The sequence below is a fragment of the Oryza sativa genome, chromosome 4, assembly GCF_034140825.1.
Source record: "Oryza sativa Japonica Group chromosome 4, ASM3414082v1".
Classification (NCBI taxonomy): domain Eukaryota; kingdom Viridiplantae; phylum Streptophyta; class Magnoliopsida; order Poales; family Poaceae; genus Oryza; species Oryza sativa.
The window spans coordinates 10,133,375-10,160,293 of NC_089038.1; the positions used below are offsets into that span (position 1 = coordinate 10,133,375).

The 26,919-nt window shown below is 40.5% G+C and overlaps 2 protein-coding genes across 7 annotated transcripts; both read right to left on the reverse strand.

The window, feature by feature from the left end:
• Window positions 1-991: 991 nt before the first annotated feature.
• LOC4335313 (probable protein transport Sec1a) lies at window positions 992-17,739 on the reverse strand. Of its 6 annotated transcripts, none has more exons than NM_001419175.1 (21): window positions 17,250-17,739; window positions 15,493-15,548; window positions 15,297-15,378; window positions 14,116-14,194; window positions 13,738-13,788; window positions 13,095-13,191; window positions 12,966-12,998; window positions 12,680-12,808; window positions 11,565-11,756; window positions 11,344-11,427; window positions 11,157-11,255; window positions 11,011-11,084; window positions 9,438-9,534; window positions 9,097-9,222; window positions 8,922-9,017; window positions 7,101-7,217; window positions 6,929-7,006; window positions 2,435-2,634; window positions 1,597-1,687; window positions 1,371-1,460; window positions 992-1,295 (listed from the first exon to the last, which is right to left on the reverse strand). In NM_001419175.1, exons 1-21 carry the CDS (start codon window positions 17,320-17,322, stop codon window positions 1,242-1,244), a joined length of 1,998 nt encoding a protein of 665 aa, NP_001406104.1. In that variant the 5' UTR covers window positions 17,323-17,739; the 3' UTR covers window positions 992-1,241. The 6 variants fall into 6 exon arrangements, 2 of the variants coding, with proteins under 2 accessions (NP_001406104.1, XP_066165247.1); XR_010740481.1 differs by having other exon boundaries at window positions 1,007-1,295; window positions 7,106-7,217; window positions 17,250-17,650; XR_010740482.1 differs by having other exon boundaries at window positions 1,007-1,295; window positions 6,929-7,001; window positions 17,250-17,650.
• A 214-nt stretch (window positions 17,740-17,953) lies between these two features.
• Window positions 17,954-20,353, reverse strand: LOC136356164 (uncharacterized). Its single transcript, XM_066309745.1, has 2 exons — window positions 19,876-20,353; window positions 17,954-17,982 (listed from the first exon to the last, which is right to left on the reverse strand). The coding sequence occupies exons 1-2, from the start codon at window positions 20,351-20,353 to the stop codon at window positions 17,954-17,956; spliced, it is 507 nt and encodes a 168-aa protein (XP_066165842.1).
• Window positions 20,354-26,919: the final 6,566 nt, after the last annotated feature.

Here is a 26,919-nt window from a genome sequence, read left to right on the forward strand (position 1 = left end):
CATTTTGTAAATATACCCGGCCCAAAGTGAAAAGATTAATTTACCCTGTCTAAGTTGCAACATTGGTAAGAAAAGGTGGCTCAAGATGCAATATACTCTATGATGCAGGGGACGGCGCCAGAGACTCTGACGCCCCAAAAAGGACTATTTCTAGGATAAGTTTTTCTAGGGATCTATTTGTAAAATTAGTTTTTCAAAAATTCAGAACAATAGAGCAATTAGAATCTATGACATGCATGAATATGTAAGTCGATTCATTTCTTTTCTTTTGGAAAATAAGTAGGTAGAAGAAGCTTCAACAATGCACCTTTTGCTTATGCAAGTCCTGTTCTTCAATCTCCTCATCGTTGTTGTCACCAGCACCAGCGGCGACACACTCCTCTTTTGCAAAATAAAAAAGGTAGAATCTCTTCTGTTTTAATCTCATCATATTAGTGATCAGAATGCAACTTTTTTTGTTCAACTTCAACCACCTCAATGTTGGTGTCGCCGGTGCCAGGACACTCCTCATCTTCGTCCATGGAGCCGGCGACCACGAGCACTTCCTCTCCGGCCTCGTCGTCCATGGGGTCAGCAACCCCGTGCACTTCCTTGCCGGCCGCGACGTCCATAGAGTCGGCAACCACGTGCACTTCCTCGCCGGCCACCTCGCCGGCCACGACAACCACATGCCCTTCCTCGCTGGCCTCATCGTCTATATAGTCAACGGTCACGTGCACCTCCTCGCGGACCTCATCATCCATGGAGTTGGTGACCACGAGCACTTCCTCACCGGCCGCGTCCATGGAGTCGGGGACTACGAGCTCTTCCTCGCTCGTCTTTTCCATAGACTCCTAGCCCCTTCATTACTCATCCAGATTCACTAACATCAATATAAATTTGGACATATGTATGGAACAAATACATAGATCCATGTGAAACAAAGGAAGTAGCAACCTTTGCTCACCACTTCATCACAACTTTTACTAGTAAAACCAATTCAGAATAATTATTCGCGTCCAAAAGAAGAAAGAAATTAGTGAAGTACACGATAACGAACATATTGTCCACCAATCTCATAATACAGTTTCTGGCACACTGCTATATTATAGGCACACTAGGCTGTAAGCCTGTAGTTTAATGGGAACCTGTGTAAACTTTTCGACACAACGTTATATGCGCACTCATAGAGTTCTATAATAGAAAAAAGATCAGCAAATGATTATAAAAGAGAAAGTCAAGAAAGAGGCCTTTGTATATTGTTATATCTGTAGATCGTCAAGTGTCAAATCATCGGTTGATAACATTTTTAATTTCTGCAAATAATAACATGTTAACAAGTTCTTGGTACAACAAGCATATTGGAGAGGAGACATGAACAAGAAACTTACAGTGATGAACTGGGGTGGATCATCAAGACTAGAGGAGCCAAGGATAATTTCTCTCTTCAGTTTTGATGATAGCTTGTGAGCAGCACATAACTGTAATAGCCATTGGCATATAATGGTACAGATTGAGAATGTGAGAATTAGATCCTTTCTTAGTTTTACACCATATTCGAATCAGAAAGCATTACAGGTGAAAGAAGAAAGGAAATTCAGATGCTTGAGAAGATACCTCAGATCGAGTAGCACCACCAATAACAAAAACAAATAATCGCTGACCCAACTTTCTGCTATTACTTGATGTGTGCTTCAGTACCGAGTCACTGCAAAAGGCTTATTAGTCATGAGAAAAGTGGTATTATCATTATTATCATAACCCATTATTGCAAATGCACTTCCATGACTATAATATGCGATAGCTTATTGTAAAATGCACGTGGTCTAAATGGAGGAGCTTTCACGATCCACACAAAAGGTTCATAAAAAGTTCATACAAAAGCGAAAGGAATTTGCAGCAAATGTGACAGTTTCATGGCCAAAATACAGCTTTCTTAAAGGTAAAGAACTACTCAATAAGACAACTAAGCAGTAATTGCATTAATTGCATTGATATTTGACATATAAAACTAAATCCGAAATTGATAGTGACCAGTGGTAATTGTGCGGCAGCTTGGGCAATATTTTATGAACTCAAATTTTTAAATAGACTAGAAAAATGTCCGTGCGTTGCAACGGGTGAAATCTATTTTAATCTTATTACTGTTATATGGTTAAGATGAAATTTACTGTGGGAGTTCGCTTGGATATATATTTTTTTAGAAAATTATGAGCGGCAGTTAGGAGTCCGATCGTCTCAAGTTAGCATGTGAGTTTTTTTAAACAGATTTCTTATATGATTCCTTCTGTATTAGCAAAAGTGAACGATCTTAAAAACCGACTCAAATACGGATATGTATTTCCAAAAGCAAACGAATTTAAAAACAGACTCATACACGGATGACGTACCAAAATACCGACAAAAACATCTTCAATTTTTATAATAGTAGAAATGGGGGTATGAGGTCACAAACCTTGAATACCCATCATCAGAGTCTCGAGGCCTGGCCCATGTGCCACCTGTCCTTCTAGATCTCATGGATTGAGCTGGCTGGTGAGCTGGGCTTGTTTGGGTAGATGCACTTGGAATTCCCCGGAAACTAGGACTAGGGTCATTCAAATAGTGATACTCATCTTTTGGTAGCTCACCCTTGCTAAGTTTCTCAATCAACTCCTGCAATAAAAAGGCAAGAAACATATTCATGTAAATGCAAAAACAAAACTTCCTAAAAGAAAGTAAATTACAGCAAAGCACATATCATTTGCTACAACTTTAACTGCGCATTTCAGAGAATTGCAACAATAGTGTATAATTTTATCAGAAAGCTACAACTTTATATGTCTTCCATACACAAATGAAATATTCATGTAGTAATAAGTTGGGCCCACATGTCATACACATATGGGAAAATTGCAGTTATTTGATAAAATCCACTGCTAAAGTTGCAATTTATAAAATAGCCGGTTAAAGTTGTAGCAAAGTGATAGTCTCGACCAAATAATTGCAGTTTTCTGAAATTTAATCCTAAAGAAATGATAGCTGCAGCAATGGAAGGACAAAAATATATTTCCATTGTATGATAACTTTACAGTTGCACCTTGCCGGTATTAATATCTGCTAACATAATAGCAAAACAAATGAAAGCTTCAATACTACTAACTAACATCAGGGCCACTTATTAATTTTGCCAGCACAAACTGTCAAATCATAACAGAACTAGCTTTGCTTTTCTCAATAACTGAAAGTGAAGGACTATCTAAAGAAAAAAGGAACAACAGATATGCGTCATACTGATTCTCTACTAGTACATGTCTTACTGTAAGTTTTATATAAACTAATAAAAGCCATATCCACAGAATGAGTTAGCTCAAATACTTAATAAGAGGCTGCCTCAGTGTTCCACCCTCAATGATTTGCAATAATTTAAAAGGCAAAAATTTCATCCTCTTTCACACTACCAATGCCAACTTTTGGCATAGAAGGTTGCCATTCTGTAACCATTTGCCATGTGACCTTAAGAAAATAAAAAATCAGTTCCTACTGAGAGGAAGATTGAAGTGTTCATGAATATCTTTTCTTTTTTTGTGTTTGAAAGAACAGAAATGATCATTTTGCCAATCTAACTTCTTTCTCCCTAAAGGAAACATAATATCCAATTTGGTCCCTCAAGTATGACTCCAGAATAACTAGCCTTTGATAATTGATTTCATCAGAGCCCTCAAAGTTTGCCCATTTGTCCATTAGTTCAAAATGATCCTTGAGAGGTAAAACACCATGCGTGTAAAACCAACTCAACAGATGGCAAACCTTATGACACTAATATAATATCATATCGGGCGCCCACTGCAATGGCCCACAAAGATACAAGGGCATAATGGGATGATCCAATCAATTCTCTTCCCTTTTTCTTTCATTGTGTTGTATTTTTTCACCAATAGTAGCCATTTTCTTCGTTGGCTTTGCCCATTTGGCGCTTTATGCCAATTTGAATGCTAAAAAACAAAGTGACCCCCAGGGGGGAAACTCACAGGACCAATTTGCTGTTCTCTCTAAAATGAATTTATCAGGATTATGAAAAGCTATAATTCAGAGCATCAACAAATGATTAAAATTCAGTTTTCAACGAAATTTTCATTGAATTAAATAGTATATCGGCATTAAAATTTCAAGTTTATGAATATGAAAATTCGAAGTTCCTTTTTTAAAAGAATCTTAAATTTTGGATATTTAAAATACTGAATAGAGAATTTAAATGTCGAAATGTATGGCTTGAATTAAGAAGTACCATAGAATGTGTAGCACGTTGTTTAACTAAATAGCAGGCCTCACATCAAACCCCACAGCACTCCCACCGTGTTACCCTGTGCGCTCTCCCATTCCCAATCCCGTGGTAATTATTTTACTGCGTGATTTAGCCTAACTCTTTATACCCTCTTATCATCTCTTATTCTATTTTTAAGGATCTGCTAACTACACGGCAGTTGAGAGATGGGAATGTGTAGTGAGCGTCATCGGTGGCTTGGATCGGTGCTGGAGCACTTGTCCAGATTGGTCCTGGGGTTGCAGAAGGCGGGGGCCACAGGTAGTGTTGTGAGGAAGGGTCTGTACCTCGGTGTCGGAGAGCAGGCGACGCGGTGGAGTCTAGGCAGATTGAGGCAAAGCAGATTGGGAAGTGGAGGTGCCAATGCGACATGGCAGCCAGGAAGAGGAAGCTGGAGGAAGCAAAGGCATGTCTAGAACCCTTGCTGGTGAACATTGGATCTGGCGCCTCCCAAGCTCGCGGCTGCGGCGGTGGCGACGATAGCCACGACCTCTTCTATTCTCCAACGACGCACCGATGAGCTCCGGTCATCGTCCTCCCCAACGAAACTTAACCTGGCAACTAGTAGGTTGGACTAGCCAACGAGGCGGCGGACAAGCAACAAAGTGAGGTCGTTAGCTCAAAGCATGCTCCATGCCTGCCACTCACGGTGGACAATGGGAACTAGGAAGCAGCTGATCAAATCCGGTGGCCTCAAGGATGGAAGCGGCTAGATTTGGCGCCATCTGTCTACTGGTGTTGCGACCGAATCTCGGTTGTTGTCATTCCTACCTCTCACGGTCATGGCGGATGTGGATCCGCCTTAGTGCTTCTTTGCTGGGAGGGGCGCCCACACCGACATTGAAGGAGATGCCCATCCTCTTCAGCCCCTCCATCATGCATCATCTGCATCAGCTCTAGGGAGCCCTTCCATCCGCCGTGGTGCTCTCGTCTCATCGTCAGTCATCAACTGAATTTTTTTCTTTTTTTTCGTTGTTCAAGACTAATGTGTAATTCTTTGTGTGTGAGTTGTGTAATTGTTTTATGTTCATACAATTTTATAAGTTTTCTACTGATATCATTTCCACTCACAAAAGCAGGACAAAACCAAAAGTAGGGCAAAACGGGAAAAAACAAATATGTGGGAGTAGATTGACTGTTAAACATTATGGAAGAGACTAATATGAGCGGTAGTAATATTTTTACTCTATGAAGAGAACCGGAAAGCAGTCCATGAGCAAAGAACTCTAAGATGAATGGGAGATGAACCTAGCTGTATTATTGGTCAATGAGTAAATAAAAGTAAATCTTTAGCAAAGATGAATTACTTATGAACCAGATGATCGATAAGTAAATTCTTTACACAGGATTAATTAGTTATGAAGCTGGACAATGAGATTAGTAGATAGTCAATGAGTAAATCCTTTACTTAGGACAAAGATGAAAGGACAGGAGATGAGTGGATGGTTGAAAGGACAGGAGATGAGTGGATGAGTAAATCCTTTACTCTGGAGTGTAATGTGAAATGTGGGGAGGAGGTGAGGAACAGAAAAAACTAGAAAAGCGGATGTAATGAGTAAAGGACGGGAAGAAAGGAAAAACGAGGAAACAGAGGGAAGGAGGCACTCGGATGCTTGCTACTCTGCGCACCATTTAGCATGATTGTGAATTAAGATTGATATTTCAAATTCATGTCCAGCAATATTTTTGAAATGCACCAAAGGGCACACTGGTCACTCCACCCTAATTAACTCTCCTCTAGTGACAACAAATGATATATCATATGTACACCCTCCATTTCATATTGTAAGATGTTTTGGTTTTGTCCGAAGTCAAATTTATTTAAGCTTGACCAAAGTTTATAAAGAAACATAGCAATATTTCCAACACCAAACAAATATATTATAAAAATATATTTAGTTATGGTCAAATTTGAATTTGGTGTTGTAGATGTAGCTACATTTTTCTATAAATTTGGTCAAACTTGAATAAGTTTAACTCAGGACAAAACCAAAATATCTTACATTACAGAACAGAGGGAATACTGAAATTTGTCTTGCAGCAAATAGTCACAAAATAGCATTGTCCTATAGAGAAGACTAGTGGCTGGAACAAATTTGCCAAATCTAAGGCATGATTCAAGGGTGGATGGGTATTACTTACCCCTTCAGGTGCTTTAAGATGCATACAATTCTAGTTGGAGACTGCGAGCATAGAACCACTCAAACATATCAGATGATAATAAACAGAAAAGCACAAGTTTGCAGTTGTATATATGTAATGATAATAAAGGTTTGTGTTAAAGCGGTAGCATAATTAATGCACTGGCTGAATCAACAAATTAAGAGTCTGGGAACTTCCTGTTACTCATCATGCAAATTACTATAGCACCAAAGAATGAAGATAAAACTGACAAAAAAAACTAGTGTTGAGGACTTGAGGTCTCTAGACAAACCAGCAGCCAATAAAAATGAAGTGCAACAAAACAGAAAAATTTAGATAAACAGAAAAGAATGCGTAAATAGAAAGGGAAATTTGAGCACAAACAAGGAAAGTATGTAGATTATGTCAAATTATCAACACATCCCAAGGGAAAAGTATTATATGCAAAATGTTAAATCCATGAACATCAAAAAGTTTTCAGCTAGTACATGGAAAAGCTTGTACCTCCAGGATGGGATAAAACCGGGACAACATCCATTTTGATTCTTCTCCTATCCGCTCCTTTCTGATACCATGCCTTTTCTAAAATTTGTAGAGTTAAGTACAATTAAAATTACTATGGTTGAAAAGGTACATGACAACAAAACTAAAAGCCTAATGAAATAACACAAGATACCTTACGTAGATCAAATTTCAGAGTAAAGCCACCTGCCGAAGACTTTTTAGAATCATGCCCACAAAGGCAACGCATATTACTCACTGCAATCATGTCATCAGCAGATAATCCTGCGAGCTGCAAAGAAAATGGGTTCTTGCTGAATCTTGTGGTATTAGTCAGTATATAGTGTAGCAACTGAACCTATAAGCTTTTGCAATAACTATTTCTAATTTATCTACTGTGGAAAAAATGAATGAAACATAGACCTTTGGGGAAAAAAACATAAATCAAGCCCCCCATCAGAACATAGGAAAAATGCAAGTTTAGAATCCTAATTTTTTTCCCTTTGAACCCCTTTGGATCGAAGGAATGGTCCCATGAAATCCTATGAAATTCTTAAGTTCAATCAACGGGAATTTTTGAAGACTTCTAGCATGATGTTTGGACTTCAAGGAAAATTTCCTTACTTTTGGTGCTGCATGCGCTGAATGGAAGAGAAAAAAGTGTGGCAGGTGTGTATAGCCATTTTGGCTTCAAATGAAATTCATGTCAATTGATAGCATACTTATACCTCAACTTATTTAGTACTACCTCCGTTTCAAAATAATTGTAATTTTAGATTGTTTAGCATATATTAAGGTTTGAGAAGAAAGACTATGGTGCCCCTTATTAAATTGTGTATAGGTAAGAGTGGGAGGGTAGTTGAGGTACAATAGGAAAAATTTTGAATGAGAAGTGATTGATGGGACAATTAATACTGTATCGTGACAAATATTTTTGGACAAATTTAAATTCTAGAAATATAATTATCATGGGACGGAGGTAGTAGGAAATACTGATGTACTCCCTCCATACTCGTAAAGGAAGTCGTTTAGGACAGCGACACGGTCTCCAAAACACAATTTTGACTTGTTGTTTCTATAAAAATATTTATTGAAAAGTGATATATGTATACTTTTATGAAAGTATTTTCAAGACAAATCTATACATATAATTTTTGCATTTTCAAACTCAACAACTTGAGAGTTATTCATGATTTATATTTTCAAGGTTTGACTTAAACATTGTCCTAAACGACTTCCTTTATGAGTACGGAGGGAGTATTACCAATCAATAGCACATAATTACATCAAATTTATATCGGTACAGCAGTTTACACTGAAAGACATACATCCATGTGATTAATAAATATATGCCTATCCTATATACTTATGTGACTACTTCAACCTGGGCTTCAACTGAAGATTTGATATTTTGCAGAATGGACCAACTGAAAACATGTAATCAAAATAAATAATAAAAGAACTAGCTGCTACAGGTAGTTCATCTTTTCAATTTTTAATTGTTTCTACAGCTTACATTGTACTTTGGTTTTTTGAAGTCCCCAATGTGTAGATCTCCAGATTGAATTTTTTTTTTTTATGCTTATGAAAGCACAGGCAGAGCTTCCTATGAATATGGTGTCAAATTGCCGGGCTTCAACTTCCTATTTTTCATGCTTAAATTATGTTCTGTTAGGGACAAGGTCAATGTTGCTCTACACAGAGAGTCCACCATTACATGAGACCTAATTTTTGTTCACTGTACATACACAGACCAAGTACCATAAATATTACGTTGCCTTTTAATCAACCCCATTTGTCATGTTGAGATAACACTGATGTTTTCCTAAATTTCTTACGCATGATAGTATTTTCTGCAGCAACGCATAAGCATCATCTAGCAATCAGGCATGCATGAATCTTGAGGTGCTTGTTCAGTGACAAGGCACCATTCAAGTTGGTAAAGTTTTATTTTAAAAATAACTGAGCAGATTTCATGATAGAAAAGTAAAGTTACCTGCATCAACTTTGCACCCTTATCACTTCGAGTTTTATCTGGATTGATGGCAGCATAAACCATAAGCAAACGCAGCTTATTTTCACGACTGATATCCTGCATTAGATCCATGAAAATATTAATATTATATACATACAGGTAAAATATTCCAATAATTTGTCCAAATAGCCATTACCAAATGTGTCCTGAAGAAATTTATGAGTTCTTTTGTCCCAGCATCACCAAACACAAGATCTTGCTCAAGCTGCCCAACATCTTTCAATTGTTGCTCTTTAATTGTGCTATTGAGCTTTCCAGCAATCTGTAGTAAAAAAGAGTAATGGAAACTTAAAAATCTAGTTATTATAGGCTTTGCCATGATTAAAATGTACTTAAAAATAGCCGGTACAGTACATATGGATGGTCACTACTTGCTACCAAACTAAAATGAAGAATAAGCAGGCATTGGTAGATCACATATTGGCAGTGATCATTGCATATTGACAGGCGGACAAGGCAGGGAATGTAACTACTAACCTCAACATGAAGCGCAAGCTTGTCAATTTGATCACTGTACTGCGGAAGAGCTTGAACCATTTTTTGCAACTCTTTGGTTGATAAATCTCCACCATTTCTGACAAATATAACACAAGCATTTACATTACAAAAAGAAAAGGATCCTATCAACAGAAATAATTAATTCAACATAAAACAAATCTTTGAATACCATTAACTATTCAGTATGGCAAGTATACCAAGAAACTAGATGCATCAGATATTTAGGCTGTCATTGTACGTTGCAGAAAGTATTAAATTCTCACTAATTGAAAAACCAAAATAAATGGAACAATCAAGCAAACACCGTGTCTCAATGACAAATAGTAGGAACTTAAAATAATCTTATTGACACAAATGGACTAACCCTTTGGGAATCAGTGCAGTAGTCCATGGTTCAATCTGAATCTGAGCTATATCAAATTTACCCGCTATTCACCTTAGTAATCATCTGTTGACCACTATAAATGTTTCTAAATAACCACCAGAATATTCATGGCTCATCATTTCAATGAATAGATAATAATACATCAAGTCATCAACAAAAGCTAACACACTCTGGCAAACAGCCTAGGCAGGAGCGAAGCTACATTAACTTACCCAGGTGCACGGGACACCCAGTGTTAATCAGTTTCCAGTAGTATCGTTGCATGCCCTAAGAGAGGGACACCCCATGGGCCAAGCATAGGAACACCCGTCCAAGCCAACCAGCTGAGAGCGCAGCCTAGGAATGTCTCCGTTCAGCAGATATCGCTGTTCAGCAAGATAGGCCTGGGCAAGGATCAACTCACTGAGAGGCTGAGACTGCGTAGCTATGCTGTCGTCTGGAGTGTCTTAAGCCTACCAGGTGCTATCGTTTTTGCATTCCTGGTTTCTTTGAATTATCCCATGTTCAATTATCTGTCCTACACAACCAATATTTATTTATGATAAACACTTCTATAACTAAATATCTGTCTGCATATTATTAGAAATAAGATTAAAATGAGCTATGTTTGCTCTCAAAGCCTATAAATGATCACGTTAATCGAAAAAAGCAAAACTATACTGTCAGGTCCTGTTCATTTTTAGCTTTTTGTCTGGATTATTGTCGCAGATTATTTGCTCCACCCTTCTAAAAATAAAGCTTCTCAAAAAAGAAAAAAAAAGGACTAACCCTTTGGGTATAATCCATGTAAATAATCCACACAAAAATCTGTTTCCAACAGGGCCATATGACTACTACAAAAAATTGCCTAAGCAATATTGATGTATAAGTTATAGGGAACACATTGTTTTAGGGACTTAGGAAACATGCCGCATACCAGACACAAGCCATAAGCGAAAAATAGCGCACAATTAGTGATACATATGGGGCACCCGGTTATTTTTGTTCTGGGTTTGCTCCTGAGCCTAGGTTTTGCAATCATTTGCACAAAAAAGTAAGCATAATAATAAATGCAATAATGCATTTAATATAAATTCCAACATATGTTGTTGTAATAGTTGCAGACCACGGTCAGTTAGTATTCCATTCATCCCCCTAATTTGTGACAATTACATTTATTGAACAAACCTTGCTTGATGTAGTTGAGCAGCTTTGTTTTTTGATACAAAATTGGTCATCTTCTCATGCAATCTTTCACTAGCCTGCAATATTGACTCCATGATGCATTAATGAAGCATATAGATAATGTTTGGAGACAATGGTGACAGTCTCACATTGGCTATATGTACATGCCGAAGCTCAAGCCATATTGGATCATGATCCTCCAACAAAACCTCCTTGTTCTCAGTGCCTGAACCAGACTTGCTTGGGACCTGTTGTTTCATGGTCAGCATTCAAGAGCACAACAGAACTGAAAATTGGTAAACAAGCTACTACAAATGAAGATTTTGACATGCTCACCTGTTGTACATACTTGTTGCCATCCATGCAGAGTAGATCATGACACATGGCATCATAGGTCCATTCGTGAATAATTGGTGCGATCTGAAAACATTAAGGAAACATGAGAACAAATCATTGCTTCATTCAATGTGGTAGTCAGTCAAACTAAAACACTAAAAAAGGGAAAATTGCAAAAATCACCCCAGAAATGACTTGAAGTTTGACATTCCACCTCATACCTGATCTATTGATCGGTCTACGATAAGTAATTCACATGTTTCAGTCTGAGGGAATTCAGGTATCATAGCCTTAAATCTTGCAAGGCAATTCCACACACCAGCAGCAAGCTTTGTGGGTGCCAAATCTCGTAGTGTTGTCAAAGTAGAAGCATCAATCGTCCTGGCAACACGATAGTGCACACGAGGAAATTCCTAAAATAATTGAAAGCAAACAACTTAAGTAAAATGTATGGCACAAAGAAGTTTTTTTAAGCCAAAAGTTTCTTAAGAAAATAGACACCCAAACAAATATTAGCAAAACACAACAAAATAAAATTTGAATGACTCGATAAGTCGTCAAATAGTTCTTTTACTTTTTTAGTAATATTTTTAATGGAAAATTGTAAGTATCGGGTTTCAAATTCTTTTGCTAAAATAGCACTCACTCAGCACGCCATATACCCAAGCAGAATGCCGACTAGCCCTGTCGACACGTGGCGTGCTGAAAAGGTGGACATGTGTCCGGAGTGGCCGTCACCGAGACAGGTCCTCTTGGCAAAAACACATGCTGACAGGTCATATCCGCAAACCATTTGCCGATAGGGCTACCTGGTTACCAGCAGGCCGTTGGCCTCCTCCCATGCCAACAGATAGCGAGGCAGCTGCTAGCCTTTCAACACAGTGAATGAATGTGTACCCATGCAGTGCTATTTTGGTAAATTTGTTTGAAACCCTATACTATTTTAGCAATTCTCCTTTTAACAAATAATAGTAAAATATATTTAAAAACTCTCAAATTGGATCCTGTTTTGAGGAATAATTCTTCCATATGTGTATCAGTGGATAATTGGATGGAACAACCTATTTGTTTGATATTTCTTTAAGTTTGTTTCCTCCATTGGCAGAAAAACAACAACCCACCACATCTGCAGTGTGCATGCTTAATTTTTTATAGTTCCAGGCTTGCAGAAGACATGCGTTACAATTACCATATGTTTTTCCTTTCTCATTCTTTAACAGTATATTAATTTCTTACTTATCACCAACTGTTCTTTTCATGTTTAAACCATAAGAACAGGAAAATAAACATTTAGGTATATAGACATGTCAAGTAGCATAAAATGGGAAAACAGTACCCTCATTGATGCGAATACTGTAGCAATACGAGTGGCCATCATGTTAAGGCAAGAGTTATACTTGAGTGAACCTTCTGCATTTTCACTAAATAGCTCTTCTAGGGCCTTGTCATGGTCAGTTGTAAAGCCCTGTATATAACAACAATAGATTCACTGAAGCCAAATACAAAATTTTATGATGAACTAAATCAATAAGGAGAAAGGATTGATTTCTTTATGGTTTAAATTAAGTCATTAATTTTTTTTAATCTAAAGCCAGCAGTATCAAAAGGCTATGCTAATATACCTGGCTATCGATAGCAAAATATTCCAGATTCATCTGCAAGCATAAAGCACAAATGAATTAAGAGGAACAAGTGTAATTGCAATGTTGAAAAATGAGAACATGCAAGGAACAGATAATAGTTAAACTGACCTCACTGAGTGCACCTATGCGTGCTCTAACATTTGAATCTTTTTTTATTTGGGCCACCAACTCTCTTTGTACGGGTGAACTGAAAAACACATAGGCTCTGAAACAGGTAGAGTATCGTGTCAAAACTAAACCATGGTTGTTAAGGTGTCTCCAGTGTTACCAGGAATCAGACAAACCGGTTTAACCGGTTGTTTACCGGTTTGATTGCACAGCGGTCTTTTAATCGAACCAGACCAGTAAGAGCATTGGTTCCGGTTTATTCTGGTCGGACCGGCAGTCCAGTCCGGTTCTAATAACTATGGCGACAATCCTACCACGATCCAATTGATTCTCTCGTGTACTCTCCCCTTCCTGTATTTGCGGATCTATTGCTTCCTGTACTAATTGTCTTCCCCTATGTTCCTTCCCAACGCTTACATCCCCTGCTGTTGTACTCTTCTATGCTCTTCCTCCCCAGGCACCATCTGTTCCTTCCCACACTTACATCCAGTTGTGTACTAGTGTCTAAGCCGTCGCCTCGCCTTATGCCTTGCCGCTAAGGCAGTCTAGGGTCGCCTTAGGTTGCCTTACTGCCTTAACAACCATGAACTAAACTTGGAAGTGATACAACATGCATAAACAAGTAAATGCACAGGACACATACTTCTTATACAGTGGTATTTTCCCTGACATGTCGGACATGAATATGCGAATGCTGCATCAACACCATAATAAATTGGTTAGAGAGTTTGATGGACAATACAACTTTCAATATCAGCAGCAAACCATTGACATATATGACTGGCAGTTATCAATATCAGCAGGAAACCATTGTCTATCTATATTTCCACATATGTTTTTCAGTGGAATTAAATGAAAGCTCCAGCACAAATTAAAGGATAAAAACAAATTTAACACATCATATATAATTATTCACTAACAAATGGAAAAATTCGGTTTTGTGCCTACTATCAATCAGTAAATTATTTCTGTGATCAATCAGTAACAATGGTAATAGGATGTGGTAACTAGTCACACTTACTTTTCCTTAGTTGGTTGAATGAAATAAATTGCATCCATCAATGGTAATGGTTGCCTCCGCATGTATAAGTCCTCAACCACTGCAAAAAAAAAAAAAGAAGCAAATTCTCAAATGTATATAGATAGACAATATTTCTGCGAGGAAAATTTCAAAAAACTAAAGATAAATTATCATAACGATACAGGGGAATTTAAATATTTGCCCCTCCGGAGTGGCATAAAGTTAAATATTCCTTATGCAGTGCCATGTCATGGCTCCAATTCCATGACCAGAGTCGCTGCTTGCCTTTGCTTTACCCTTTTCATTCCTTCCCTCAATCTGGCACGGTAACCCATAATGGTACTGCAAAGGCAAGCAGTGACCTGGTCATGAAAATTAGCTCACCATGCCAGCAGACCTGGGATTCGAAGTGACAACCAATACCAGTGCTTGAATCTTTGTGTGATTGCAGGAATGCAGGTTGGACCCATTTGTCAGATAACTGTGACGGTGAAGCCTAAAACAAGTAGTTATGCAATAATAACATGAGGGCAAACTGTAGTTCTCCGATAGAATTTTTTAAATCTGTAGTTTTTGATGATTTGGGAGAAGTATCTATAGTTTTGTGAACTTACTCTAATTCTGTACGTAATTGACAATTTTAAACTTCTATATTATCATTTCTTTTCAAAGACTAACCAGAACATTCGAAACTATAAGGCCTCCATTTTAAGGAATTCAAAGGCCCCAGGAGCTTTGAAAAATAAATGCTATGACCAACTTGAACTTACAACAGAAATCTGGCTAGTGCCAAGGGTTACAAACATTGCTACAGAGCTTTCAAATCAGAGTTGTAGAACTAGGCAACTAGCATAATATAAAGCTTATTTAAGGATGGCATAAGCTATTTTCATGACATCTCGGGACAAGAAACTACCAATAGATATTCACGTGGCTTCACCAGGACCACTTAAGAGTCCCTAGACTGATAAGCTAAAATGATTTAGGCTGTATGACAAACTTCGCAGTACAATCTTCACCGTGTACCACTATTGTAGGGTCTTAGCCATACTTCATATATTGCCGCATAAATTCAAATGCACTGAAACTGAACAAATGGAGTATGGACACATCAAATATTTCGTAAGGAACGAAACAGTAAAACACTGATGGCTTCTTAATAAGGTAAAAAACATACTTACATGAAACACCTTCTTCCATCACATCTGCCATCTTGCAAGAAAATGACATAATCTTCACCGTAAGTTTGTCCATGATAAGAACCTAGGAGTTACAAAACAATTTTATGCGTATCACATTCTCCCCTTTTGCTGCAAGGTGCTATAAAATTATTTTCTGGCAATATAAAAAACTTGAACGCCATATCTCAAAGAACACCTTCCATGCCGATTTTGAGCTCTTCTTCGTTGATCTCAACATTTCAAATAATAAACCTATATAGGTGCCACAATCATAAACAAATAAAACAGTCAGATAGTAAAACGGCAGGGATGTCAACAAGAACCAAAGAACACAGTAAAGAACATGTTTAATCTGTAGCATGTTGTATGTATGTTCCTCAGTTCACTTGCACTATGACTTTCAAGTGCCTTGCTTTTGTTATTTCTAATTACCCAGTCAAACTCAATAGCCATTCCATACAATGAGTTTTTTTGTTATGCTTGAAATTCAGGCTATTTCATGCACAAAAAACAAGAAAAGTCAAATTGTTTCAATGCTGGAGACCATCCTATGCAAAGAGAATCTTTTAAAGGAAAAAATATCTATTATATGATGGTGTTGCAGGTTGTTTGGGGTGATGTAGCATCCTATGTCATGCGTGCACTGATGTCAATAATGATTCACAAAAAGAAAACTATGTTAGATTTTTACTAACGAGATGATGTGGATGCCATGTGTAAAAAGAAAAAAAAATGATATATGCACGATGATACAGATCTAATATTCTCATGATAGCAGTGTCTGCCAGTTTTGATTGGGCCATGTGGTGCCCCTTACTTTCCAAATAAATCACAGAAGGAATGACTAGGAATTAATCTAGAAGAAACCAGAAGGCTCTAAAAATATTTTGAACAAAGGAGCAAATATCTAGCATAGATCAACGAAGCCCACATGCAAGTTGGTTATCCCATAGTACCTATCAATCATAGATTTTATTCCGTCATGGGCATAGGTTTTATGGCATGAATTCCACTCATCGAGCATAAATTTATAAACAAAACCCAATACACCTTTAAAAATATCATCACCTATTTTATCATTTGATAGACGATCCAATTATAACTATACACAACACATGAACACTAAATAATACCCAAGAAAAGATAATTAAGGATTTTTAAAACTAAAGGAAATTAAACTAATTCTATAAAAAATTACAAAAATTATACTTCTTAGTAACACATGGAAACAATTTGCATGTGCTATAACACAAGCGTGCCAAAAAAAACACGCTGATTTTATAATTTTAACTCAAAACATGTTACCAGAAAAATTAATACAGAAAGGACAAATTAATCTATGAAACTAGTGCCAGTTTTAATAGTTCAGAGCTGAAACTAAACAATATTATATTGAAGTTCAGAGGGTAAATAAACCAGAGAAGAAGCTAACTGCTAGCAAGTATAATAGTAGGCTATAAGCTGGCTAAATGCTGAGTTGGAGGAAAGAAGAGAGGAGAGAGGAGAAGCGGGCTGTAAACTTACAGCCGGCTTGGACAAAAGAACCAAGAAACTCCGTGAGAGAGACAAGTGGGCACTGTATTAATTGTGAAGAGCTAACTATTGTATAGGTAGGCTGAGAGAAGGCTATAAAGAACCTTATAGCCAGCAGGTCGGCTGTATTATTAGCATTGCTCAACAGAACGTTGTTCTTGTTTCTACAGCTTTGTGATCTAAATTGGATAAATGAACTCCCCGTTAACTAAATTGGCCCAACACAAATCCCAGTACAGATGAAGTACCTCGTGCTCCCCGTTAATCATTCAATCTCACATTCAAGATATATAAATCGGCATTATACAGCAGGTGCCAACCAATCCCCATTCCCGTCCATCTCCCCCAAAATCAAATACAGCTTTATCCGATGAACGACAATGGAAGGCAAGCGTGGGGGCAGGGCAGGAAGGCACTCACGATCCCGGGTGATCTGGCGGAAGCTCCTGTAGTCGGCGCCGCTGCGCGAGGAGATGACCGAGTCCATCGACATGGCCGCCCGGAGAACCCCGACTGCCTCGAGACCGCCGGTGACGTCGCAGCACGCCGTAGGTTTAGGGCTCGCGGCCGCGCCACCGACTCGGAAGACGCGGAGGCGATTCGGGTGGAGCAGCGGATTCCACTTGCGGAAAATGAGGTCCCCGGAGGCCCCCACTGCCTTGTCACAGCCGGAGATGTCACAGCACGCGTTAGGGGTTAGGGCTCCGCGGCCGCGCCACCGGTTCGGAAGAAGCGGCGGCGATTCGGGCGGAGCAGAGGATTCTGGACTGCGGAGAGGGAGAGCGAGAGAGGGGGACGGAAACGTCGGCAAGAAATCCACCACCGCAAGAGAGGGAGACGGGAGGTGGTAACTGGCTTCCTCCTCCAACGGGATTACAGGAAGCGTGCGAGGCGGGCGGCCGATGGAGCCGTTGGGACTTGGCCGATGGGTTTTGGAGGGGTCTATGGCGGGTGGGGCCAGAAGGGAGGAGTCTCCTGGGGCCCACGCGTCAATGGAGGTGGCTGGTATTACACTTTCTAGAAAGCAGGATGCGTAAGGCCTTCATTAGGGCATCCACAATGCAAGCTACTCCTACTAGAGTGTTCTCCTCGTAGGAAAACTCAGCTCGCAATGGAGAACATCTCTAGATGGGCTCCTTAAAATCTGAAGCAACTAACAGAGACACTCAAACCCACAATAGGTATCCCAGTACACAAAGCCCCATATTTATTTTTCCAACCCTACCCCTAATCTCTCTCTCGCCCCCCCCCCTCTTCTCTTTTTTTCACTGCGCACAGGCGCCTCTCCCTCTCGCCGCCGCTGCCGCTCGCCTCTTCCGTCGCCGGCGGCCGTGAGGACGACGAGGAGGGCCGCCTCTCCCGTCGCCGGCGTTCACCGCCACCCCTCTTTCTCCCTCTCTCTCCCGTCGCCATCGTCGCCATCTACCTCGGCCTCCTCCGTCACGCCATCGTCGCCATCCACCCCAGCACTCTCTCTCCGGCGGCGGCCGCGAGGGCGACGAGGAGGACCACCGCGGTCACCGGAGCTTCGTCGGCAAGGGCGACGAGGAGAGCCGCGGATCTGCCGCCTCCGCCTCGGATCCGCCGCCTCCGCCGCGGATCCGTCGCTGCCGCCGCTCGCCGCTCTCTCCCTCTCTCTCTCGTCGCTGCTATTTCCGGCCGCAGCTCGAGACCTCTGCCGACAGCTAAGGTGAGGCCGGCCGACGGGTGCCACGGCGTGCGGTGGCCCCGTCGTGGATCCGTCGTCGTGGCGCGCGGTCGGCCTCTCTCTTTCTTCGGCGGCCGGCGAGGGTAGAAGGGGAAAAACAGGAGGAGGCAATGGTGTCCTTGGGCTACTCCCTAGCCACGCCACGCCCAGAGCACCTCCTCGCTCGCCCTCCCAGCCGAGGCGCTCGTTGAGCCGCGTCCCTCAGCTGGGGGACGCGCCCCTCTACTTGGGATGGCAAAGCGACGGAGCGGAGACGGCCGTGAGCAGGGACACGCTCGGGGATACGCATTGGTGATGCCCTTAGGCTGTGTTTGCAATCTGGTTCCCAACATGCACAGTACGCACAGAAAATGGAGCGGTCCATTAACACATGATTAATTAAACATTAGCTAATTTTTTAAAAAATAGATTAATATAAATTTTTAAGCAACTTTTATATAGAAACTTTTTACGAAAAACGCACCGTTTAGCACTTTGAAAAGCGTGCGCGGAATATATTTGACTACAGAAGATAAAAAACAGATAATTATGGAATGAATACAAATAATAGTGATTTGAATGAGGACAAAACAATTATGCTCAAAATATCATACCCTAATTATGTTTGCCCAAGCAGCATCATCAGCAATAATCTGCACCGTTGATTATCCCAAGAAGCTCCACTCTGTTTCCTTGCCTCCTTAAGCAACCTATAATCTCGTTTTAACTGCTTCTCCTTATCTTGGATCTGTTGCTTATTCATGGTGACATAGGGATGTCTGTTACGAAATTCTTTGACGACCTTGTTCCATGCTTCACTTGTCCACCCGTTTTGGCACCGGTAATGTCGGTTATTGTGCTCATGAAGTAAATCAACTAAAGCCTTTTCTAGTCCCGGGTTCCATGAAGCTCTTAATTGTTGAGCTATTAGACAAAATTAGATGATAGTAAGTAAATTTTGTAATAATTAACATGAAAGGAAAATACTCCACAAAACCAAGTTAGATACTACCTTTGGGAGAAACCTTCTTCTTCTGTGTGCTACAGCTCTTTGGCGATACCTTCTTTTGTAGATGCCTTTGTTGTTGCTGCAATAGGCTTGCTTTCGGAGATAGTCTTCCAAACATCATAACTGTATTGCAATATTTTATTGAATGAGGAAATACAAACTACATTACTTACTATTAATTGCCCATATCATAAATGTTGATTACATAAATAAATACAAATCATAAAAAACCAAAATATTATCTATACTATTCTTGCTAGCTACAAACATAATCTTCCCACATCTAATACTATTCCCACTGATCATTTGATTGCTAAGAGATGCCACATCATTTTGGTATTCACTGTCACCTTCCGGTAGATCAACAAAATTAGTAGGCTTTATATTATCAGGTGGGTTGTCCAACCAGCCCTCATCACCATTAAGAAATCGGATCATGTTGTGGAATACCGCAGCAGCTGCTGGAATCCACACTTGGTTCTTTATCCGATGGAAAGTACCTACTTTCAAGATGGGAAATCGCTTCTTTAAAACCCCTAGAGCTCTCTCTACATGGTTTCTTAGAATGGAATGTCGATGATTGAATAACTCCTTGTAGTCTCTAGGTCGACGATGACCACATCCAAACTCCTTTAGATGGTACCGAACACCACGATAAGGAGCAATGAACTGTGGTGTGTTGGCATAACTACCAACTAGAGAAAATTTACCATCTAGGACTTGAAAGCCACTATTCATTGCTGATGTAAGGACCCTAGCATCTGTTGCAGATCCCTCCCAACCACATGAGATAAAAGTGAAATTTAGGTCAAAATCACAAGCAACCATCACATTTTGGCTCAAAGTCCCCTTTTTGTTCCTATAAGGAGCTGCCTTCTGTCACACCCTAAAAAATCCTAAATATATAAATTGTTGTTTAATTGGAATTATTAGAATTTATTTTAAAAAGCCTAGAAGAGAAGATCTAATTTTAATTAATAAATTCCAATATAAAATGGGGCCAGATAAAATTTCATTAAATACTTTGCTTAATTCTATAATTCCTAGATTTTTCTGGGATTTATTTGAGCTAAGGAAGTATTTTTAATAAATGGAATTACATTTAATGAATAATTTAAATTGGAAAAGGTTTTAAAAATCCTCTTTTGGCTTTGGGCCGAAAGTCGGCCCAAAACCTTCTCTCTCCCTCTCCCTGGCCCAAGTCGGCCCAGTCCGCCCGTAGTCGCCCGCGCGCGCGCTCGGCCGCTGACAGGTGGGTCCCACCTGTCGGACTCGTCGTCCTCCTCGCGTCGTCGCCCGGCCGGAACCCTAGCTGAGCCGCGCCGCCGTCTCCTTCCAAATTCGCTCGCGCCTTTCCTTCTCCGGTGAAATCAATAGAGGGGAAATGATCTTCGGGATCTCCTCTACCTTTTCTCTTTTGGAATCGTCGGCTAAAATCGTTTGGAAATCCGTGGATTCGAGTTCGATTCGGATCGATCTCTCTCCTCCGAACCCTAGACTTTCCTTCGTGTCGCCGGTCACCGTGGGCCTTCGCCGCCGCCTCCTTGCTCCTATAAAAGGACCCCCAAGCCCGCCGCTAACCGCCGCCACCCTCGTCGTCACCTCTCGTCGCCGGTAGAGCCCTAGCATCGTGTAGCCTAGCGCCGCCGTCGCCGCCACAGCTCTAGCCGTGCGCCGCCGTCGCTCCGGTTGTTGTCGCTGCTCGGGGAGGTCGCCGTCGTGGTCACCAAGCCGTCGCCGATCTCGTCCACCCCTTCGCCGACGCCGTAAGTCGCCGGAGCACCGCCGTCGTCGTCAAGCCGAAGGTTGCCGCCGCTTCTTCCTCGACGTCGTCGCCGTCGGTTGATCTTCCGCCGTTGTTTTGGTCACCGGTGAGTTCGCCGCTTCGCCCTCTACGTGTTAGTGTCCTCCGTTCGCGTCGTCGCGCCGTCGTTCGCCGGCGAGCTTGCCGCCCGAGCCGCCGCCGGTGATGACGTCATCGCCGACGTCATCGTTGTCGTCCGTCGTAGACCGGTTGTAGACCGTTAGATCTTGGCCGTTCGTTGGGGATAGGATCGATCTCGGCCGTTCGTTTCCGTGAGCCGCCGCCGTGCACCCGGTTCACCGCGAACCCTAGCCGCTGACGCAATAATTCTCTTTTCCTTTTCAAAAATAATTCATTATTGCGTCATAATTCAATTAAAATCCATATAAGTGATTTAATCCGATTTAATCTTTAAAAATTCATAACTAATTCATCTCAGCTCGGATTTAGTTGGTTCAAGTCTCTAAATTTTTCTAAAATTGAGATCTACATGTTAAAAATATCCACATGTACTGTTCATGCTTGTTTATGTGCTGTTTTGGTGTTTTTGCTCTTTTCTGTTTAGATTCCGACGTTTCCGGAGAGTCCGTTTTCGCAGGAGAAGAATTTGAGGAGTTCCAAGGCCAGCAAGGCAAGTCACACAGATCCTAAACACAATCCTTTGAGCATGTTGATCCTATATTTAAATTCTCTATTTATTTCAACTGTGCATTTATTTTCGAATGTCACTGGGTGGTGTGAATCTATTCCTTTGTTATGGCCTGTTTGCATTGATTACTTTATTCCTTGATACCTTGGGTTATTATAACTTGACTAGTTGAGCTTTATATATTGGTTCGGCTAGATATTAGATATGATTGCTTAGCCATGCTTAGAAACATTAGCACACTATTGGGATAACTTATGACTCACTATTATTTAATGATGGCTTAATGATAGTTCACGATGGTCAATCGTGATTGGTTAATTAATTACTTGCCAACTAAAACTTGATAATGGTGGGTTGTGAGCACATGGTTTTGAGAGTCGTGCTCATGACAATTAAGGACCGATTCACGAGTTTCGGTTGTGAAACATTAACCGTGCCAACCACAAGCCAGCGTGGGCAACGGCTTTACCTTTTGTATAGCATGGTTCATTGCGGAGCACCAGACTGAGAAGTGGCGGAGATAAGCCCACGGGGGTCGCTGGGGAGTCCATGCCTTGTTTATAAGGGGGTGATTATGATCCAGGAAAGGTGCGCTGTAGTGGATTGTGTTGTGCAAGGGGTACTGTCACAGCTCCTTTCCGAGGTACCGTGGTGGTATTAAGGCACATGGTGACATGTTGTGGGGCTGTGTCTTGTGGGTACAGTGGTACACCTCTGGCCAGAGTAAAACTATTCGAATAGCCGTGCCCGCGGTTATGGGCGGGTCTAACAATGTCTTTCATGATTAGTCTCACACTTCTCATCATAATAAAAGATGCTATAACTGGTAATAATTTGATTAGCTCCTGGTTTGGAATGGTATATTCCTGGTTTGGAGATAGAACTATGCAGCCGGGATGGTTGTTCAGAATGGTTGGGCCTATGCAACAGGGTATGTTGTATAGCGTTAGATTAATATTGTTTAATTATTACTTAACTGTTTTATTAAATTCTGAAATGTTTATTAAATGCTGTTTATGCAAATGAAACCCTACTATGCCATCCTTTGTTATCCTGTGCACTTGCATATTTGCTGCGTGGCTTGCTGAGTATGTCATATACTCACCTTGCAATCATTCATCAGAGGAGGAGTTCTACAGTGATGCTGATGGTGTGGAGGATTAGGTGTAGCCCTGGTCAAGCTGCCTGTGGAGTGGAGTCGTCTGCGCCGTTTATCTTATTTTTTCCGCTGCTTAGATCTTTATTGATTGAGAGGAACTATCTACCTCTGTAATGACATTTTATTCGCTTATTAATTAGAGTGATAATTGTACTCTATTATCAATTTGTTATTGTGTGCCTCGGCTGATTCCTGGACGAGGGTCACACACATGTAAGCGTTTGGAATTTTGAATAGAAATTCCGGGCGTGACACCTTCTCTCCATCTATAGTTTTATAGGAATGTGGGTGCCATCAATAACCCCTATGTAATTCTGCAGCAAAAAGGGAAGAAAAGGACATAATATGCATGAGTTATTTAATTGGAAAAGGAATAGATATTCATTTCTAGTTTTGAGTGTCAAATTCACCTTGAAGTAAGGAAAGAGAGGATTTGTTCTACTTCAAGAAATATGACCTTCTGTGACGAATTCCTCATGACATCGGAGCTATTCGTCATTAGCACATTCCATTTTATAACGATTAGTATGAGGTGGGGTGGCTTATTGACGAAAAAAGGTGTTCATCGTTAATACCAACTAAAAATCGTCATAAAGTATTTCGATGGGACATCGTGATGAATATTAATTTGTCATAAGGGGCACAAAGAAAACGTCATAGATTTATATAATGCATTTATAGAAAAATACATTAAAAGTTGTATAACTCATCAATATCTATAACTTTTATTTTGGTCATTTCTTCATCCGACAAAGTGATAGTATCTTGAGTTCGATTTGATCATCAATTCTAAAATATCGAAGATAATTGAACCCAAGCTAGGGATGGTACAACCAGAGTTCATGGTCTCCCTGAAAATAACATGCATGCCTATTATTCTTAGCTCATTACTCGTTGCTTGTGGTGACATATCCAATAGGGACCCCATGCTATCTAGGTAATTGATGAATGAGATATGGTCTGATGATAGAAATTCTGCTCTTCATGTTGCACGCTTGGGAATTTTATAAAAAATAATATAATGATGCTAAACTCCTCATTGATACTTTTATTCCCACTAGAGCCATAGGTTGATCATTCATGATTAGCTTGCTGCTTGTCATTACATTGAGCGTTGTCAAGTTTTGTGACCATAGTGAAATGCTTTTCATACTTTCATGGTCATGATCACATGCACTCCACATACACTAACATATGCTTGACTTCTACACTGGAAGTTAGCATTCTTCATTTGTCAAACATTTCATCCATCATCCACAAAATAATACTCCATGTCATTTATGCCTCTTCCTCCAAAGCTCTTTCAAAAAAAAGGAAGAGAGAGGCATGGCTATGCAAAAAGAAATAAAAAAAGTGCTCATACAAGTATGGAGCATGATGATGAAAAAAAAAAGAAAAAAAGAAAGCCATGCACTCTCCCAAATTTTCAAAAGAAAAAAAATAAATGGAGGAGGAGGTATACAAAAGGAGTTGGTCATATTTTTCCTTTTTCCACCCACAAATTAACCATACACATACACATGCACATTCTTGACCAGAAAGTATGTCTTGTATTTCCATATATCCTTTATTTGACTTTGCAATATGTGTTATGCAAGTAATGCTCTACTCTTTTCCATACCTTGAGCTCCACATAAGCCTTATTAGATGATAGGAAAAGAAAAGGCACAATCGTATGCCTTTGTGAGGAATCATACACCTTGAGTGATTAAGAGAATCAATTGAGGAGCAAAGCAAAGTTATAATTTTGTGTTACATAAAAAGAACCCCAAGTTGTTCTTCATGAAAAGTTAGGGTGACTTGAGTCAAGATTGTTCCATTTCTCAATTGCTCAGGATCGCATGGTAGACACTACGAAGATCCAAAGTATAGGTATTACTTTGAATAATTTGTTTGAATGATTATTAGTAAGGAAGTCATGACCCTGTTATAGAGTCCATAGCCTTCACTCGGGACGAGCAAAGGTTAAGTGTGGGGGTGTTGTGGACGGCCCTTAAATCATAATATCTGACCGTCAATACTTGCATATAATGAAATAAAACATGGTATCCAACTTAGTGTAATCATTTCTACTAGTGTTGGTGAAATATGTGTATGCAGGTAATTTGAGAAGCAAACACATCCGTCATGCAACAAAATGCACCTCCGCGCATTCGGGACGCATTTACACGGATTGGAGGCCCAATAAGTCAATAAAACCCATTTAGAATTGGACCAAAACATAGCCCAGGTTGTTGGGGCCCATTAAGCAATCTCCCAGCTGAAGGAGAGGCCGGGATGAGTGTTTTTGGGTTCGGCCGAACCCACCAATTCGGCCAAACCCTTCCTGTCGCTTCCCGCCATCTGCTTCCAGGTGGACGGCGTGGATTCCTCCCCTATGGCGGTTGCAGGGTGTTTTGGTCATTTCCTATACCCCTAACCGTCATTTGGAGCCTATATAAGAAGGTATTCATCTCACTTCAAGCATACACAACCTTGAGCTGAATTACAAGAGGCTCTATTGTATCTTTTGTACATTAGAATAATGTAGAGAGTGAGGGGAAGCTCTAGAGGAGTGCCCGGAAGTTTGGCGCTCATCCAACTTCTACCTCGACGAGTGTAGTTTACTAGGAGGAATTCGGGAGGAGTACCGGAGCTGTCGGTACACTCTGCTTCGGGTTCGGAGAACTTCTTCTATAAAGTAAGCATTCGTGTTCTTTTCTTATGTTATTTAATTACTTTGTCTGAGTAAGATAGATTTCCATCTTTGCAGGTTCATTGTTTAGTATTTTGATGTGACCATGACTACTACCGATACAACCATTACTCACATCATGGATGAACAAGCAGATATGAAGATCAAGTCCTCCAAGTGCTGGAATCTGATTCGGCCACCTGCTGCATTGCTGACTTCAAACGGCCGCCGAATCTGCATACGACCTCCGTTTTTGGCCCGTGAGTACTTGATGGAAAGCTCTCAGAGCCCTCTTTCTTACGGAGCTAGCCTCATCACCAAATTCCATGTCGTTTGGAAGCAATCACATAAACAAGGTGCTGCATCACCTGTCTTGGGCCTCTGAGCTTGTAACTTTGTTTGGGACCCCGGACCAATTGGAGCCCATGTGGGGTGCGCCCCAACCAGGTGGAGCACGACCCTAGGGTCCTCCCACCTCTATAAATAGTTAGGTACCCCTTCAGGATTTTTTGGGTTTTGTTTAGATAAAAGTTTAGCTTCGCTACTTTTCCGTGTAATCCCGTGATCGGTTAGATCGCCGGTTTACTCGTTACGGAACCCCAAACCTATCATTTGTATTCAATTCCTATCTGCAATTCAGATTGCTTTTATCTTGTTCTTGCTTGTTTCTTCGATTTGCTTGCAGGAACAAGGTTGATCTGCACCGACAAGATCAACAACCCACAAAGAGGTGTATCAATCGCTAAGGCGCAACACAACAACGTCTAGTACGGTTGTAGTCGGGTCGTCAACGTTTCTCCCAAATCGTAGTTATCTTCAACTCACCGAAAGATCGGGCCAACAACAGCCTTGAGTGTCTCAAGTGGAACTCAGGGTTCATCAGGTGGTATCAGAGCTTTCGTTGCTCGGTGAGTTTTCATTTACCTATAACCAGAAAATAGCCAAAAAAAATTTCATACATTACCTAGCCACATTTGTGCCATTGCATTGTTCTATTCAGTTTTTGCTTTGTTGAATTTTTGTTGCATTGTCACGTCGTGTTGCTGGTCTTAGCGTCTAGTTCGTTTAGAGTTTCGAGTTCTGGTCACGTTTTGTACCACAGTCGTCG